This window comes from Penicillium robsamsonii (genome assembly GCF_028829455.1).
Source record: "Penicillium robsamsonii strain IBT 29466 chromosome Unknown utg000005l_segment0_segment0, whole genome shotgun sequence".
In the NCBI taxonomy this organism is placed as follows: Eukaryota; Fungi; Ascomycota; class Eurotiomycetes; order Eurotiales; family Aspergillaceae; genus Penicillium; species Penicillium robsamsonii.
This window is the reverse complement of record NW_026643223.1, coordinates 3,022,868-3,039,435: the sequence shown is the minus strand read 5'-3', so window position 1 is coordinate 3,039,435 and position 16,568 is coordinate 3,022,868. Positions and strand designations below refer to the sequence as shown.

The following is a 16,568-nucleotide window of genomic DNA, read 5'->3' as shown; positions in this document are numbered from 1 at the left end:
AATGGTAAACTTGAATATGAAACGTCTATGGATATTTATGAACATGGTTGTTCTTTTCTTGGAAACAAAGACTACGGGGAGAGGGTTTGAAGAAACTTGCCTTACGGCGAATTCAGAATGTCTTTGTGCGATAAAGATAGTTCGGGTGTTTCATCTCATTGTCGATGGTTCTTTGAGGGTTTCGATAATCGTATACATTTCGTATATATATGTGTTCAACTTCCTCGATTTGCATTCTAATTCACATTGCATACTCCTATACTTATATCACACCATCACAATGGCCGAAGGTCCAACAACCCCCAACTCTCCTCACAGCGTCAGCTGGTTCTCCGAGCGAACTCTTTCAGTCTCCACGGCCGTAGACCCTCCAAGTCCAAGCAATTGCTCCGTCACCCCTCTAGACCTCACCGATTCCCCCATCCCAATCGAATATCGCACCATCACCTTTCGCGAAAGCCCCAACTTCCACCCTCATTTCCTGCCTCTCCTCCGCCACCTCGCTGCCCAACTCTGGCCTCTCGTCAATTGCGAAACAGGCCTCCCTCACCCGGACTTCCCACCCAATATGCTAGCCTACAACCTTCTGACCTCGGCACAGGTCGATAACCTGGCCCGCCATTTCCATCAGGTTTACCCGCCTATCCCTGCTACGTTTAATTATCCTATTTGTATTACCCCGTGGATTGGAACCCCGGAGGAAAAGACCCTTGATCTTCCTACGAGGCTAAAGAGGTTGGGACGGTTTTTTGGGTTGAGGGGGTGTGAGGAAGATGTGGATATGGATGCAGATCATGTTGATCATGTTGATCATGAGAATGAGAATGGGAATGAGATGAGGGAGAGTGACGAGGTATTACAACAGATGGAATTGGAGTGGCAGCAGGCATTGCAGAGAGCGTATGCCGAGGAATCGCACCGGTGGAACTTGAAGTGATTTTTTTGATCAGAACTGTAGAAATATGAAACCAGGCTATAACCCCAATTTCCTTTCCGTTTTAGCCGTCGGGGCCGGTTAAAAGGATAGACACAAGCAGGCTAATAGAGGGTAAAGGGAATGAGGGGGTAATCTAGATGGTAAAAATATTAATAGTCTGCGGCCCTGGTACTCTTCTAAAACAACCAAAATGTCTAAACCAATCGTCAACCACATCTACACGGCGGATCCGTCCGCCCACGTATTCAACAACAAACTCTACATCTACCCCAGCCATGACCGTGAAACAGATATCGCCTTCAACGACAATGGCGACCAATATGATATGGCTGACTACCACGTCCTCTCCATGGAGACAATTACCAGCCCCGTAACCGACCACGGTGTCGTCCTCCGTGACAAAGACATTCCCTGGGTCTCAAAGCAGCTCTGGGCACCAGATGCCGCAACCAAAAACAACAAATTCTACCTCTTCTTCCCCGCCCGTGATCAAAAGGGGATCTTCCGGATCGGTGTGGCTGTCTCCGATTCCCCAGAAGGTCCTTTTGCCCCGCAGGATGATTATATCCAGGGGACATATAGTATCGACCCTGCTGTCTTTGTGGATGAAGAAGCCGGTGGTGAGGCGTATCTGTATGTTGGTGGGATCTGGGGTGGACAGTTGCAGTGTTGGGTGGAAGGGAAGGATGTTGAAGATGGGGAGTGGGTTGATGGAGATGAGGGTGGCGTGGATGGAAAGAAGAAGAGACTTGTGTTCGATGAGAGCATGTCTGGACCGCAGGAGCCATCTGGGGAAGGGGTGAAGGCGCTTTGCCCGCGTGTTGCGCTGTTGAGTGATGATATGCTGTCTCTTGCGTCGCCCGTGAAGGAGGTTGTTATTCTGGCGCCGGAGACGGGGGAGCCTTTGCTGGCGGATGACCATGAGAGGAGGTTCTTTGAGGCCGCTTGGGTGCATCGGTATAAGGGAACGTATTATTTCTCTTACTCGACGGGTGATACGCACTTCCTGGCTTATGCCACCGGTGACTCGCCTTACGGTCCGTTTACTTACCGGGGACGCATTTTGGATCCGGTGCTTGGGTGGACGACGCATCATTCCATTGTGGAGTTCCAGGAGAAGTGGTACTTGTTCTATCATGACTGTGAGCTTTCCAAGGGAGTTGATCATTTGAGGTCGGTGAAGGTTAGGGAGATTGTTTATGACGACGAGGGGGCGATTCACCTTGCTGAGAAACAGACTGCTGTTAAATAAATGGTATTCAGGTGTGATTTTGGATACATATTTGATATTATATTCTCGTTTATCGAAGCTGGGTGTAATCTAACTGTGCATCTATTCTAATTGAGCATACCCTGCTCCCGATTCTCCTGAACCAGCTTCCAGTACTTCTCGCGAGACCGTTCGCGGAATGTCTTTCCAAATTTGATCATGAAAAAGAATACCGAAGCGCAGGCCATCCCGACAAAAGCAGCAGAAATAAAGCACTTCTGGTACCCCAAGTCTTTGATCCAAGGCGTGATGCTCAAAAAGAAAGTCAGCTTTTGGTCTACTAGAACTCGAAAGGAGAAACATACCCGAAGCTAATGGCGAAGGACATGGTATTCCGGATCAGCATCACGCTAACCAGAGCAATACTGCTCAGTTCTCGGTAGCTGTCAATAAAGTAATTGACGCTAAGCGTAATGCCACAGGCATTGCTGAAACCAAGCATAGATATAGCCACGAGGAGTCCAAACCAGTGGATTTCGTGAGCAGCACCGACACCCCATAGAATGAGGGAACAAGGCACCACTACGAAACAAACGATAAATGGCCACAGACGGTGCTCTGCCTCCATGACGCCGCCGTTTCGGCGGGCCAATTTGACAGTGAGCCAGTCGCTGAATCGGCCGGTGAAGAGGGATCTATTCCGCGTCAGCTTGGATTGCAGTATTGGTTAGGAGGGGGGAGCATCTTACCCTATCACCACACCCGTGATGGGAGCTAGATAACACAGACCGACCATTGAGGACCTGGGAAGAGTTAGCTTGGATTCTGCATTTTTCTCTTTTTTTTTTTTAAAAAAAAAGACCAACCTGAAGTTATAAGGTGCTCCGCCAAGAATTATAGAGGTCGTTCCATTCATAATATTAAAGTAAACCAGGTAGGATCCATAAGAGAAGCTGGCTTGCATGTTAGTCAAAATGTATAAACCCAAGGACATTGCCAATTCATACCCAGCGTAGAAAATGACCGGCCACGAGAGGAAATAAAGAGACTGCCAGAATCGCCGGAACATCGTATTGCTGTTCCTTTTCGAGGTCCAAAGCGCCAATTTATTCATATATGTCTTCTTAGTGTAAACGGTACCGGTCTCGGTAGGTTCGGCATCAACAATCGTGGATTTCTTCTCGCCATCCGAGCTGAGTTTTGGCGACTCCGTGCGTTCAAAATTGCTAGGCGCGCTCACTCGATCATAGGTGGTTTCCTCACAGAAAAAGAAGAGGAAGACGGTTGCACAGCCGACAAAGATACTCGGGTAGTAGAACACCCACCGCCAGCCGTGGTACTGGGCGATGAAACCACAGATGACGGGCGCGACGTAATTGCTTCCTGCTAGGCAAAATGTGTAAAGACCCATGTATTTTCCTCGCTGGTGAGTGAAGTACTGATCTTGTGTCAGCGTCGGTCGTTTCGTTATGGCGGGTTCAACTTACCACATCCGTGACCGAGATTTGAGGGAGCGCCTCCACGGGGGCTGTGAAGAAACCTAATAGAATACATCGTGCGAGCCACTGACCTTTGGTATGTGCGTATGGTCTAAGCGGTGTTAGTAGACCGGTCTCTCATTACGGACAGTATACTTCTTACCCCCACATCGTCATAGCCTGGATTAATTATTAGCTATCATTTCCAAGTGATATCCAGTTCTGGACGTACCAAAATTCCCATCATGGACAACAGGTAAGTCGGCCGCTTGCCATACTGCATAGCAAAGGGCTGCCAGAAGAGCAAGCCCCAACCAGCCAACAAAAACATAAACCCGGTTCCCTGGTTCAGAGTGCTGATTGGTAGTCCCGTTTGTTCGGAGAGCGGCGTGAGGACTGAGTACACAACCGAGCAGGCAATTCCTCCGAACCCTGTATAGATGCTCACACAGATTGTCGATAGGAGCTTCCGTCTCCGACTCCAATTGAGAGGGTCGTCTGGGTCATTTGAGGGCGTAGGGATCAGCACAATATCGCCGTCTCCTTGGTCCGCATGCCGGGCCTCCAAGTCATGATTTACGTCCACCAAAGTGACGGTGCCAGGGATAGCTGAGGTGTCGATGACTGGCGTCATGGTGTATGGGGTTGAAGCAAAAGCAGAGTTCCCCTGTGAAAGAGCAAAAGATCAAACAGGAGAGAGAAAGCAAGCAATATAAAGGGTATCTCCGCAGATCAACATATCGGAAGAGACCCCCGTAGACAGTCGAGGTTGGCAGTGATAGACATGAAAAAAAAAGATAAGACCTCCTATCGTTTTTCCCCCGCAAAGTCGGTCTTGGCGTGGTGTTTTTGATATTTTTATATGTTGGACTTCTCTCTTTCAACCAATCATCCCTTCAAAGATCAAATATCTCCAATTAATTGCGGAGTATATCGGCATTTAGTCCGATTCTTATCATCGACCTTCATTGGACAATGGAAATCTTCCTCACTTCAATCCCTAAACTGGCCTAAACTGGGCCAACTCCTTGGACAGCCATAGATTCCCTTCCTATTTCGGTCTAATGTCATCCCCCCTTCAGGAAATAAACGATTCGACTAATTCTTGGCTTCGTCTCCATAACGCCTCTGCACTTTCTTCACCCATTGGGAAGTCGAGATGTGGTAACTGGGGTGTCTGGCAATGATCGAGAAACGCTCCAGATTGGACTAACACCTTGTGTTCACCAATGAGTACACATATACACACATCTCATGGTTTTCTTACCTTCAAGCTCTGGATCCAGCAATCCACGCAACACGGTGGCACTACCTTGACCAAGAGACTTTGGTGCTTGCTGTAACAGGACTGGTATATCTTCACCCGCTGGAAATCCGGTCAAAAAAAAAAAGGGTCTTCACCGTTATCTCAAATGGGCATACCTTCTTTCTTTCGTTGGAGCCAGGTCTTGATATCCTCCATTGACACGTATGTCTGGATGTTGGTTTTGGTATCTGAATCGGGATGAGAATGAATACCAAAAAGCACATTCACCGATTGACTCACTTCCTGGTTTTGCAGAAAAGGCAGCGATACTATACTTCTTCACAACACACTTGATGAACAAGATGATCGCGAGCATGGATTGCGAATATCCATCGAGACAGTGGTAGTTCTTTCCATTCTACTCAAATCAGCACTACATCGGCAAACCAATAAACCAAACTCACCTGAAACCCCAAATCTTCCCACGAAGGCGCGGGCGCCTCCTTCCGCAAACTAGACGTAACCAGAACAATCCCCAACTCAGGCCCCATAATATCACACAACAGATTCAACATCAGGAAATAACACAGGTAATTCCTCTGGAAATGAGACTCGTGTCCGTCCACCGTGAGATCCCAGGGTACAGCCATGACCTCGGGAAACCCAACGAAACCATCAATGGTCACGCCCAGCTTCTTGATAGTCTGCGCTGCCTCGCGGAACGAAGCCAGGCTGCCCTGATCGGCCGTCACAAAGATCATTTTGACCGCTTTGTGTTTCCGATTGATGTGGTCCAGCACCGGCTGGAGTTCGGGCTGTGAGTGGCCTGTGCATATGATGGTTCCTGCGCCGCTGTGGGCCAGGGCATCTGCGGTTGTTGCAGGGAGATCGCCTCGTTTGAGGCCGCATATTAGGACTTGGAGAGGTTAGTTTATATACTGGGGTTGTTAGGGTTGTAGCGGTACATGTTTTTCCCTTCACCCGGTCCCGGAACATCTTCGTCACGTCCATTCCCTGTGTCTGCTCGTCGAAGGTATTGCTCATTGTGCTGGATTTTGTTTGAATTGGAGTAGGCCGAGAGATGTCTACTTTCTACTTAGAATGCACAAGTTTGGCATGTCGTCATAATGAAACCATCCCGGAGTATTCGACCTACATGGAGATGAATCGTACACCTAGAACAAGACTTAGAATGAACAATGAAATTATGAGGTAACTTGTAGACACGCTGGGTAAGTTCGAGTAATAGACGATGATGAGCCCTAGAAATCAAATGCGCATTCATAATGTACAGCTAAATAAATCGCACGTATACGGAGCCTGCCGGTCAAAGGAGAAGAACGCAAAGAAAACAAGATCCAGATATTAGTGAGATGGACCTGCGTCATCTTCAGGCATCTGGTCAATAACACCCTTCATGAGCTCGATAAGCTCATCAATATCGGGCCGTTCGGAGGGCTCAACAGTGAGACATCTGCGAACAATATCCTTGACGGGGGCACTGATCGCAGGGACATCGCTTTTAGATGCATCCTCGCTTTCACCGGACTTAGCTTTACCCTTGGAAGCGCTAGACTTCTCATCGGGGAATCGCCAGTCACCACCAAGAACACACATGCTCAAGCTACCACCGGTCTCTTCACTGCGCGCCTCGAAGGGACTCTTGCCCACAAGACAGGCGTAAAGTGTGCAGCCGAGCGACCAGATATCAACCTTGGTATCAATGATCGACCCTGTCTTGACATCGAAGAGCTCCGGTGCGCGGTATGGCATCGTGCTGTGTTCTGCTGCGGTATCCTGCACCGCCAAGGCGAGGGAGCGCGACGTAATGGCGATGGGGCTGGGTGCCAAAGAGCCTAGATCCATTAGGATGGGCGATTGACCGTTGTCATCGATCATGATGTTTCCTATAACAGGTTAGTACGTCGACTTCGGAATTTCCATACCAGCCAGAGCGGTAACTCACCAGGCTTGACATCTCGGTGCGCATAAGGGCGCAGGTCCCCATCCTCGACACCTTCCTGACTCCGGGTGACCTCGTCATCCATCAGGGGCTCATTCTCCTCATCCTCCTCATCTTCAGCCATGCTGTGTGTAGCCCTCCGTTTCGGTTTCATCTGCATAGTCCGTTCCTCGTCTACCTCCTCGCCTTCTCTCCGAACACCCTTCGCCTTGCGCGTAGACGCCGACCCACTCTTCACCCGATAATGATGCATCGCGCGCAGCGCATCGGCAACACCGAGTATCAGGACCATCAGCCGCTTCTCTGGGAATGTGGTATGGTTGACCAGATTGGCATTGATGGCATCCTGGAGGTTACCGCGCTGGTAGTATGGGAGTAAAATATAGACCGTCTTTGAGCCTGGATCTCCGCCATCGGATCTGAATTTTGAGCCGGATTCCGTGGACACGCAGTGGTCGATTGAGTGGATGATGTTGGATTGGGAGCTGAAGATGTTGTAGGCTTCGACTTCTTTCAGGGCTTGCGATACGGATTCCTGGCCAAATGGACAGCGGATCTTCTTTAGCGCGAATAATTCGGAACTCGTTTTATCTTGGACTAGGTAGACGTAGGAAAATCCGCCCTGTTGCGTTGTCAGTTTCCGACAGTTCAGACCAGGTTGCAGTTATATCGGGTATCCATACCTCACCCAACAAACGTAGGAGTTTGAAACTTCGATTGTTGATCTTTAGCTGTGGGGAACTAGGAAAGCAACACATGCAATCCGTGAAGTTGTACAGGAGGTCAAAGAAGTATTGCGCCATGATGTTTAATGCGATGGCAGGTAGAGAGGCAGAGGAGCCCGGTGACGTCCGGTATGGTAGGGTGCCAGGGTGGTAGCGTAGTTAAAAAATGGATAAGATCGTCGCGAAAGATAGATGTGTCTTGGAGATGCAGAGGTAAGGATATATGCAAAGTGGAAGTTGAAGTGGTCGACATTACGTGGAGTGGAGTCCTCTTTTATTTGTTGTCCCCCTTTCTCTTTCAAGTTGTTTTATATCTACATTTCTCGTCTCTCTTTTCTCATCTAACTGGTCAAATTGGAACTGGTTAGGTCTTTTTTGATTCGTTTCTCTCTCTCTCCTTTCTTCCCAATCATGGGAGTTGGGCCGTCAATTCAATATCCTTGCATTCTCCTCACTCTACACACCCTTCGGACCCAGGGGTTATTGATACTCGGACTTCTTTAAAAGCCACATCCCACCTTTTCTCCTCTTCATATCCATATCCTTCGCAATGGCGCACGATGATGTACGTGTCGGTGAGGTGGTGAATGTCCCCGGTGGCATGTATGGGACGATCAAATACTTGGGACCAGTGGCGGGGAAGGCCGGACGATTCGCAGGAGTCGAACTGAGCTCCGAACACGCCCAAAGAGGCAAAAACAGCGGCGATGTTGACGGCCGGAAGTACTTTGTGACCTCGATCCCGGGTGCTGGCATATTCGTTCCCATGAACAACAACAAGTATGTCACAAGGCGATCCAATGTCTCTACACCCACCACTCCTGCACGCGGGAGACCCGTCAACTTCAGCAAATCTGTCGGTGCAGCTCTTACTACCCCTCGCCCTCGAGTCCGACGGCCTTCTCTCCCTCGACCCGAATCCCCGCGCGTGCCCCCTCCGAAACTTAGCCTGGCCGGCTTGCGGACACCGTCGGCTGCATCGAGGACCAGCGGGATGAACAGCGCCATGCGGAGTCCTGTCAAGGCTCCGTCTCGACTGTCAGATAGACCCTCGTCGCGACTTAGTGTGGATGATGATGCTTCGTCGTATGGACGGCCATCGGACTTCCGCCGACCGCTTTCGTCGGAGACTCAGGACTTGAAGGATCAGATCAAGAGTCTAGAGAAGCAGCTTTTAGACCGAGATAAGCAGCTCGACGAACAGTCGGGAACTTTGAGCGAGTTCCAGAAGACCTTGGAGGAGATGGAGGGACCGGATGGTCATTCGGTCCGTACACAGCTACGCGAACGCAACGAGCGGATTATCCAATTAACGGCCGAATTCGACGTCCACCGCGCAGATTTCAGAAGCACCCTCGACACATTAGAGGTCGCAGCCTCCGAAACAGAACGCGTCTATGAGCAGCGTCTCGACGAGCTTATGCAGCAGAACAAGGAACTGCAGGACCGCGGCGAAGATGTTGAGATTGTTGCGCAGCAGCTTAAGCAGTTAGAAGAACTGGTCTCGGAGTTGGAGGAAGGCCTCGAGGATGCTCGGCGTGGAGAGGCCGAGGCGAGGGCTGAAGTCGAGTTCCTCCGTGGCGAAGTCGAGCGAACCAAGCTGGAGCTGAAAAGGGAGCGTGATAACTCCGCCGCTGCGCTGAAAGACGCACACGCCGCTGCAGATGGACCCCGCAGCAGCAGCAGCAGCAGTGAATTGGATCAGAAGGACGATGAGATCCGAGGACTCAAAGCTATTATCCATTCATTGAGTCGCGGAAACCCCAGCACGGCAGGTTTGGGACAGAACGGCTCGGACTATGACCACAACCCGGAGCAGATTAACCAGCTGGAGATTCGACTACAAGAGATCGAAGAAAATACAAACCGCAAAGATAATCGGATCGAAGAGCTCGAGCGTGAACTCCAGGAGATGCACCTGCAGTCTGGTGGCCGTCGCCGCAGCTCTACTGTCACTCTTTCACCAAAACAACACAGGCCCTCACACTCTGCGAGCAATATCTCCAATCATTCAAACAACCCCAACCCCAACCGTCTCTCTGACCGTACAGTGGTCCCGACCGACTGGCACGATGCTCCTTCAGAGTCTCGTCACCACCGTGGTATCTCCAACTCTTCTCAGTCACGATTGGAGACCATGCATGAATCGGAACGCTCTTCCGATGAGGATACCATGTGGTGTGAGATCTGCGAAACAGGTGGCCATGACATCCTGAACTGCACTAGCATGTTCGGCTCTGGCCAAAAGACTGCTGAACAGAAGAATCCCATACGTGATGCTGCCGACGACCTTGCCGATGAACACCCAGTTCAGAAGACCGAACCCCTCCAAACCAAAGCCTCGTCCATTCATTCCGATACTCCTCCTGCACTAAAGACAGGACGGGATGTGGTCATGGAAGGTTTGAAGGGCATCGGCGGACTGAGCTCATCCATGGCTCCCATTGCCGGTAAGTCATCAGGAGTCATCGATGAATCTAAATGGTGTGCTCTCTGTGAGCGAGATGGTCATGAGAGTATCGACTGCCCGTTTGATGAATAAGTTTCTGGACATGCATCTATGGGGTGTTTTTCTAGTACATGATTATTGGCTTGGTTTGGTTCACCCCGGTGAATAAATGGTGTTTCGTTTTTCGAGGGGGGCTTCCTGGAAGGTTATTGGGAGGGTTTGTGCCCCCCGGGGAGAAGAGGATTTGCATCACGGTGAGGCTGTGTGCTTGTAATAAATACCATTTTTTTGGTCATAATAAGATATCGATGTCGTTAGTGTATACAGTTTTCCGTCTTCCATTGTAGCTCGGGTTGATGCCGACTTGGATCGCCTTTTGTTATGTCGAGGAACGTATTCATCCCATTATATTCTATTTTTATTCATGTCATATCAAATAATGTTTGATTCGTCACTCATAACCATTCATGACCGAAAAGGATTACAGTTGCAGCACCAACCTCTCCCCGATGGACCTGATCAGCGTACTATTCAGGATGAGTTGGCGGCTGCACAATTTCCCCTTCCTGATATTTCGACGCCGCAATCTCTCCACAAGTCTTACACTTGCGCTTTTCCTCGTCGGCCGCAAACTCCTCGACCACAGCTTTGACCTGCGTCCCCAGGTCAACACACACGAACTTTTTCTCCCAGACAATCTCCTTGCAGTTCTTGCAATACCATCTCATAGCATCGACTGCATCTTTAGCGCGCGGCTGCTCCATCACAACACCGACACTGTCCTTGAAGCGCACGGGGCAGTGTGGGGTGTTCGCGGGCAGTAGGAAGATCGATCCTTCGTGAATGGGGATATCTTGGAAACTAGGAGGTGTGGTTGAATTGTCGACTGTTTTGAGGAGCATTGATCCTCGGTATTGGTAGAAAAACTCTGGGGTTGTGTTAATGTGGAAGTCGGTGCGGGCATTGGGCCCGCCCACTATCATCACTGTGTAGCCGGCTGTGGCCGGTGTTGACGGGTGATAGACACAGTAGTTATTGACTGGTGGCTGGAGGAGATGGGAGTTTTCTTCGAGCCTGGATAGATGTTAGCAGTTGGCTTTGGGAGCTTGCTTATGGCTCGCGTGATGAATCATAGTATCATATAGTGGCGGAGTTATTGTAAGAAAGATATGAGATGTTTGAAGCTTCTTGGCTTACCATTTGGGAATGTTTAGCGCTGGAGGAAGCATTGTGCATATACCAAGATCTGATCTTGTCAGAGTCTAGTATTTTGCAGATATCGCATGAGGTTGACTTAGAAACCTTAGAAATCCGAAACGATCTGATCCCCGGAGATATCAGCTCCACCCGGACTTAACCACCGGCCCGGATCAACCTTACCCCGTCAATTTTTCTTTTTCATATCTCCAATCCAGCTGGGCAGTGTTCAACGGCGATAGTCTTAACCAACCACACAAAATGGCAACAACCTCTCAACCCCCCCTTCGGTTTACGTCCCATCACAATCTGGTATATCGCCTGGTTTTGTCCACCCTCACCGGCCGCACAATCCACATTTCGCAAATTCGTTCCTCGTCGCCCACGAATCCGGGTCTTGCGCCTCATGAAATTTCTTTCCTCCGTCTCCTAGATGCAATCACCAATGGCTCTCAAATGGAGATCTCATACACCGGAACGGTGCTTGTTTACAAGCCCGGTCTGATCACCGGCAGCACGGCCGGTACTGGAGCCAGCGGCGGCATGATCACTTACGAGCTTCCCTCAAACTGTAACCGCGGTCTCAGTTACTTCCTGATCCCGCTCTGTCTGCTGGCCCCCTTCGCCAAAGCACCCATGAAGGTGCTCTTCACAGGACCCGGTGTCATCACCTCGTCGACACCGACCGGAGATATGTCCGTCGATAGCGTTCGCACTGCGATCCTCCCTCTGTACAAGCAATTCGGTATCTTCAACAACATTGAGCTCCGTATCTTGAGGCGATCAAACCCTGGCCCCACTGGTAGGGGTGGCGGTGGTGAAGTGCAACTCGTGTTTGGCCACCAGGTCCGTCTGCCGAAGACTCTGCACTTGATGAACGCCGGCCGCATTAAGCGCATCCGTGGTGTTGTATACTCGGTTGGTGTGTCTGGCTCGAACAATGCTCGCATGATTGAGACTGCCCGTGGTATCCTCAACCCACTCAGCCCTGATACTTATATCTTCTCCGACGTTGCGTCTGCGCCTTTGGTACCAGCTCCGGATAAGACCAACCCCCAAGCCAAGAAGAAGATCGGTCTTGGATTTGGTTTGTCCTTGGTAGCGGAGTCTTCCACGGGCTGCCTATTCTCGGCCGATGTGGCCTCTCCGCCATCGGGTGGTCAAGCCCCCGAGGAGGTCGGAAAGCAGTGTGCATTCCAGCTTCTGGAGACGGTTGCCAAGGGAGGTTGTGTGGCTCCTGCGGCTGCGACGACCATGTTCACTCTCATGACCATGGGCTCGGAGGATGTTGGGCGGCTGCAGGTTGGCCGAGATGTAATTGCTGATCCCAACGTGGTCCAGCTCGCTCGAGACCTGTCCAAGTTCGGTGCCCCCGGTTGGGGTATCCGAGACGCACCTGACAATGGAGATGGAGATGTGATTGTCAGCATTGTCGGCCGTGGAATCGGTAACGTCGGCAGAAAGGTTGCTTAAGCTGCCGTGGACGGCTTTCGCACTTCATTCCAAGTCTACCACCACTCTGAGGGCTTTGCCAAACAATTCGGAAGTCTCGCCTCAGCAGTTCACTCCTTCCCAGACGGGGCCACGTGGTAGTCCATCAGATGCCGTCGGCGTCACGGGGTTCTGGCCGTCTGTCCAGTGCGCGCCAGTGTACTCCAAGAAGCTCATGTTTCAAGGCTTGACTGTCGAGCATGAACTCGACCTGTCGTTCCACAGCGACGAAGCCATGTGAGGCAAAAGACTGCTTTTTCCATCATGATACCCATACAAAACTTGCTAGAGCAAGGTGTCAATACATAGGATTCAATAACATTGTCTTCGCTTCTACCTCCCTTTCTACTTGTATATTTGTATACTTCTATGTTGACATAATAGTGACATAGATATCAGGTAAGGTGTGTATCCTGAGGCCGTCGACACTTTTGTTAATAAATACCCGCATCCCCCTCATCTTCCTCTTCTCTTCTTCATCTCCTCTCCATCCCCCATCCTTCATCTTCATCCTTCATCTTCATCACCCCCTTCCATCCTTCACCTTGACAGTTTTCGGGTTCTGTGACTGCCATCTATCCCTCGCCTTCTGCTCACCGGTCCCGGGGCAACCTGGTGCCGTACTGGGAAGTGAAGAGACGGACTTCATCATCATGTTGGGTTCTGCAACGTCTTCTGCCTTATTTGCCTTATCTGCCATTTATTCTATCATTTACCCCAGCGATGGCTCGCACCTCAATGTGGTGCTGGGGTCCAGTAACCCTCCGGGGTGAAGCGAAGACGAGCCTACCATCTATATGACGTCTATATGACATCTGTTTACATCTTGGTTTATCATCTCGTCATTCACTTGTTATCCATCTTCCAAATTCATCCCTTGCTTTCTGCCCACCGGTCCCGGGGAAACCTGGTGCCGGCTGGGTTGGAGCCATTTATTTTGCCATTTACCCCAGCGTTGGCTCGCACCTCATCGTGGTGCTGGGGTCCAGTAATCCTTTTGGATGAAGCCAAGATGAGTCTCAATGTTTTGTTTTCTGGGTGTGTTTGGGTGTTTTTTTCTTCTCTTCTGCAGTGTTTATAACTTCCAGGTAGGGCTTGATGATCGTGTGACTTAGTATTTGTTCTGGGTGGACTTCGTATTTATTCAAAGGGGCTAGCCTTTTGTTTTTGGATTACTAGGTAGTTCACTAGGTGAATATATGGAATGATTGTAATAAAATGATTCTCGTTCTAATTTTATGAAATCTAGACGCTAAGCAGACGAAAGGACATGAAAGGACAAGACATGAGACATAGATGCAGGAGAGTCCCCACAGGACAAAGAAAACAGAGTGCTTGAACGCTTTTGAATCGAAACAGCAAAAGGAAAATCAACATGATAGAAATGAACATGAAAAAGAAAAAAAAAAAGCGAGATGATAGTGTGCAATGAAAGACCAAAGAAGACCAAAGAATACAAAAGATTGTGCAAGAAGCCGAGAAAACGCCAAAAGTAACAAAAAATAAATCAAAAACAAGACAATAGACAAGAATCCCTCGATCGGATGGATATCTTAGTCCGAGGTATCCTCATCCTTACCAGGATACATAATATCCTGGCGATAGACTGCAAGTATATGATTGACAAAGACAAAGATGAACATGCAGACAATGCAAACAGTCATCGCAGAGCCAACACCCTTAATCGCCGTGCTATCAAACGCATTTCCAAGCGTAATAGTAGCAATCGTAAACCCGGTATTAGGGAAAACCATGGCCCACCAGCTAAGATGGAAGCTTGTCGGCGGTGATCGAATAACCGCAATAGCAGCAACACAGAAGAACCAAAGGCTCAGCGCCCACAAGAACGCGCCAGCTGTCAATGCCAGAATCTCGATCATGCGGCCATCAGCTGCTGTGTCCTCACTCCCCATCACCTTGAATGTCGCTGGCAGTCCCTGCGCCATACCCACCAGAGCAAGGGCCGTGAATGCGGGCGGTCCGACGCAGATGAACATCGCTGGTCGGTGTTCGCGGCACGGAAGTCCGCTCTCCATCAGTCGTCCGATGTAGTGCGAGTACATCATGAACGAAAGGCAGAAGCCCAGGCCTTGGAAGGTCACTCCAGCGGTGACGATTGGGATTGCGGCGCGCTCAGGCTGGCGTGAGGCGATGACAGATGCGATCGTGCCACTTAGCATGATTGGAAACGCGGGCAGGACCCAGGATGGCATCATTGTTTGTAGGCGGTAGGTGTGCGAGGTGAAGACGAACGAGTATTGTACCACGGCGAGGGTAAAGGTGCAAAAGCAGTATATCCAAAAGAGGACTTCGAGGGTTGTTGTGAAGGATGGGGCAGCATTGTCGCCGAAGTATTTCTCCAGGCCGGTGATCATTGTGGCGACGGAGAGCCAGAAGGTTGGGAAGAAGAGGCCTTCACGTTCATGGCGGAGAGAGTTGAGGGCCCCACCGTGGATTATAAAGCGCGCTGCCATGAGAGAGCAGACGAGGGAGAAGAGGATGAGGTTGATTATGTAGATGGCTAGGCCGATCTCACGGCAGCCTTGGAATTTGTTCGGTTGGTTTGCTATGAGGAGGGCTAGACCTCCTGCGCTCATGGTGAGAGTGTACCATGCCCATGTGAAATGGCGGAGGCGCTCATGGAAGCTCAGCGGGTATTGCTTCTCGCACTTCTCTTTCATGAAGGGTGTGTCGGAGTGAGAGGACGGTGGTGCAGATGGAGGTGCAGATGCAGGTGCAGATGAAGGATAAAGCTCTTGGCTGTGGTTAGGGTATACCCCTAGTAGAATTGGATTGGACATTGTGTATAGGAAGTATAGATAAAGCCCTAAGTTGGAACAGGAAAGGAGTATGGAGTGGATGTATTCAAGATAGGACTATAGACCAATGGGTCATAGAATGAAAAAAGTAGAGTTAAGTCGAGGCTTATTGAAGTGATTCAGATGATTTGAGGTGAACTGGAAGGAGCGAGAGGGATTTAATATACCAGGATGAGCAGCAAAGACAGGCAAATGAATTCCATAATTCCATATTCTACTGAAGATCAGCCAAGAATTTCCAAGACTATACGTTTGATAGTAAAAGAATATCCAAAAAGGGATTCTATACAACGTACTCCCTAGGCAAGGCAATGGAATCATCAACGGACCTACCAGCGGCGTCAACGGGCATGTTGGACCCATAATTTCCTCGAACTAAGAAAAATCCATAAGAATAGATCGATCCAGGATGGTCTCGGACGATTCCTCATACTCGATATGCGTCAGGGGGGGGGTGGGTGGCGGTTAATGCCTCTAGGGGTTCCGGAAACACAAAGGTCCACTGATCCACTGAGGATGTCTGGGCATCAAGTTAGGCGCATGTTGCGGATACAAAAACTTCGATGCCTAGGGGGGTGAAGTCAAGGGCGTGGGACTCTCTGCCAAGAGCATGAAGGAACCATTAGTGCGCAACGTCTTGTTTTTTTTTTCCCTGCGCCGCAATGGATATGACCTGGTCCTTGAGTGGAAGAGTACCAGTCTGATTGACAATCTACAAGATATAGTGTCAGTTCAACCTCACCTTGAATCAGAGACAAGTTACTCGGATGATGAATCTCAAACCCGATTTCGGGCCGATGTCCCTCGCCGCACCTTCTTCCGATAGGATATGAAGAGTATAGGGAAAGTCTAACAGGGATTCTGATGCGCGTCCAACGTGCCTGGACGCCAAAACGCCAAGAATGAAGATCGACAGTACATCGTTGACGGACCGCTGCCAAGCTTTAGCTCGGTGGCTGTGAAGCAGAGACAGGATTGGTGTAAATACTAGGTAACACCATTGCGTAGATGCAAGCACAACGCATAGAACAAGTTCTATAGAATGTACCAATA

The 16,568-nt window shown here is 49.9% G+C and overlaps 9 protein-coding genes across 9 annotated transcripts; 4 read left to right on the top strand and 5 right to left on the bottom strand.

The window, feature by feature from the left end:
- Nucleotides 1-280: 280 nt before the first annotated feature.
- Nucleotides 281-937, top strand: N7447_009181 (uncharacterized protein; the record flags this gene model as incomplete). The annotated part of the gene is made up of 1 exon (XM_057233443.1): nucleotides 281-937. The coding sequence occupies one exon, from the start codon at nucleotides 281-283 to the stop codon at nucleotides 935-937; it is 657 nt and encodes a 218-aa protein (XP_057082985.1).
- Nucleotides 938-1,127: 190 nt separating this feature from the next.
- Nucleotides 1,128-2,189, top strand: N7447_009180 (glycoside hydrolase family 43 protein; the record flags this gene model as incomplete). Its single annotated transcript, XM_057233442.1, has 1 exon — nucleotides 1,128-2,189. The coding sequence occupies one exon, from the start codon at nucleotides 1,128-1,130 to the stop codon at nucleotides 2,187-2,189; it is 1,062 nt and encodes a 353-aa protein (XP_057082984.1).
- Nucleotides 2,190-2,275: 86 nt separating this feature from the next.
- On the bottom strand, nucleotides 2,276-4,259 carry N7447_009179 (putative MFS transporter; the record flags this gene model as incomplete). The annotated part of the gene is made up of 8 exons (XM_057233441.1): nucleotides 2,276-2,459; nucleotides 2,513-2,842; nucleotides 2,897-2,950; nucleotides 3,014-3,100; nucleotides 3,155-3,585; nucleotides 3,635-3,737; nucleotides 3,789-3,805; nucleotides 3,858-4,259. 8 exons carry the CDS (start codon nucleotides 4,257-4,259, stop codon nucleotides 2,276-2,278), a joined length of 1,608 nt encoding a protein of 535 aa, XP_057082983.1.
- Nucleotides 4,260-4,703: 444 nt separating this feature from the next.
- N7447_009178 (putative oxidoreductase, short-chain dehydrogenase/reductase family) lies at nucleotides 4,704-5,915 on the bottom strand (the record flags this gene model as incomplete). The annotated part of the gene is made up of 6 exons (XM_057233440.1): nucleotides 4,704-4,834; nucleotides 4,875-4,991; nucleotides 5,048-5,119; nucleotides 5,172-5,289; nucleotides 5,336-5,787; nucleotides 5,837-5,915. 6 exons carry the CDS (start codon nucleotides 5,913-5,915, stop codon nucleotides 4,704-4,706), a joined length of 969 nt encoding a protein of 322 aa, XP_057082982.1.
- Nucleotides 5,916-6,236: 321 nt separating this feature from the next.
- N7447_009177 (putative serine/threonine protein kinase ENV7) lies at nucleotides 6,237-7,637 on the bottom strand (the record flags this gene model as incomplete). Its single annotated transcript, XM_057233439.1, has 3 exons — nucleotides 6,237-6,778; nucleotides 6,838-7,456; nucleotides 7,518-7,637. The coding sequence occupies 3 exons, from the start codon at nucleotides 7,635-7,637 to the stop codon at nucleotides 6,237-6,239; spliced, it is 1,281 nt and encodes a 426-aa protein (XP_057082981.1).
- Nucleotides 7,638-8,109: 472 nt separating this feature from the next.
- On the top strand, nucleotides 8,110-10,101 carry N7447_009176 (CAP-Gly domain containing linker protein BIK1; the record flags this gene model as incomplete). The annotated part of the gene is made up of 1 exon (XM_057233438.1): nucleotides 8,110-10,101. One exon carries the CDS (start codon nucleotides 8,110-8,112, stop codon nucleotides 10,099-10,101), a length of 1,992 nt encoding a protein of 663 aa, XP_057082980.1.
- Nucleotides 10,102-10,535: 434 nt separating this feature from the next.
- Nucleotides 10,536-11,237, bottom strand: N7447_009175 (3-hydroxyanthranilate 3,4-dioxygenase; the record flags this gene model as incomplete). Its single annotated transcript, XM_057233437.1, has 2 exons — nucleotides 10,536-11,082; nucleotides 11,206-11,237. 2 exons carry the CDS (start codon nucleotides 11,235-11,237, stop codon nucleotides 10,536-10,538), a joined length of 579 nt encoding a protein of 192 aa, XP_057082979.1.
- Nucleotides 11,238-11,466: 229 nt separating this feature from the next.
- On the top strand, nucleotides 11,467-12,678 carry N7447_009174 (RNA 3'-terminal phosphate cyclase-like protein; the record flags this gene model as incomplete). Its single annotated transcript, XM_057233436.1, has 1 exon — nucleotides 11,467-12,678. The coding sequence occupies one exon, from the start codon at nucleotides 11,467-11,469 to the stop codon at nucleotides 12,676-12,678; it is 1,212 nt and encodes a 403-aa protein (XP_057082978.1).
- Nucleotides 12,679-14,249: 1,571 nt separating this feature from the next.
- Nucleotides 14,250-15,497, bottom strand: N7447_009173 (tellurite-resistance/dicarboxylate transporter family protein; the record flags this gene model as incomplete). The annotated part of the gene is made up of 1 exon (XM_057233435.1): nucleotides 14,250-15,497. The coding sequence occupies one exon, from the start codon at nucleotides 15,495-15,497 to the stop codon at nucleotides 14,250-14,252; it is 1,248 nt and encodes a 415-aa protein (XP_057082977.1).
- Between the last annotated feature and the right edge of the window lie 1,071 nt (nucleotides 15,498-16,568).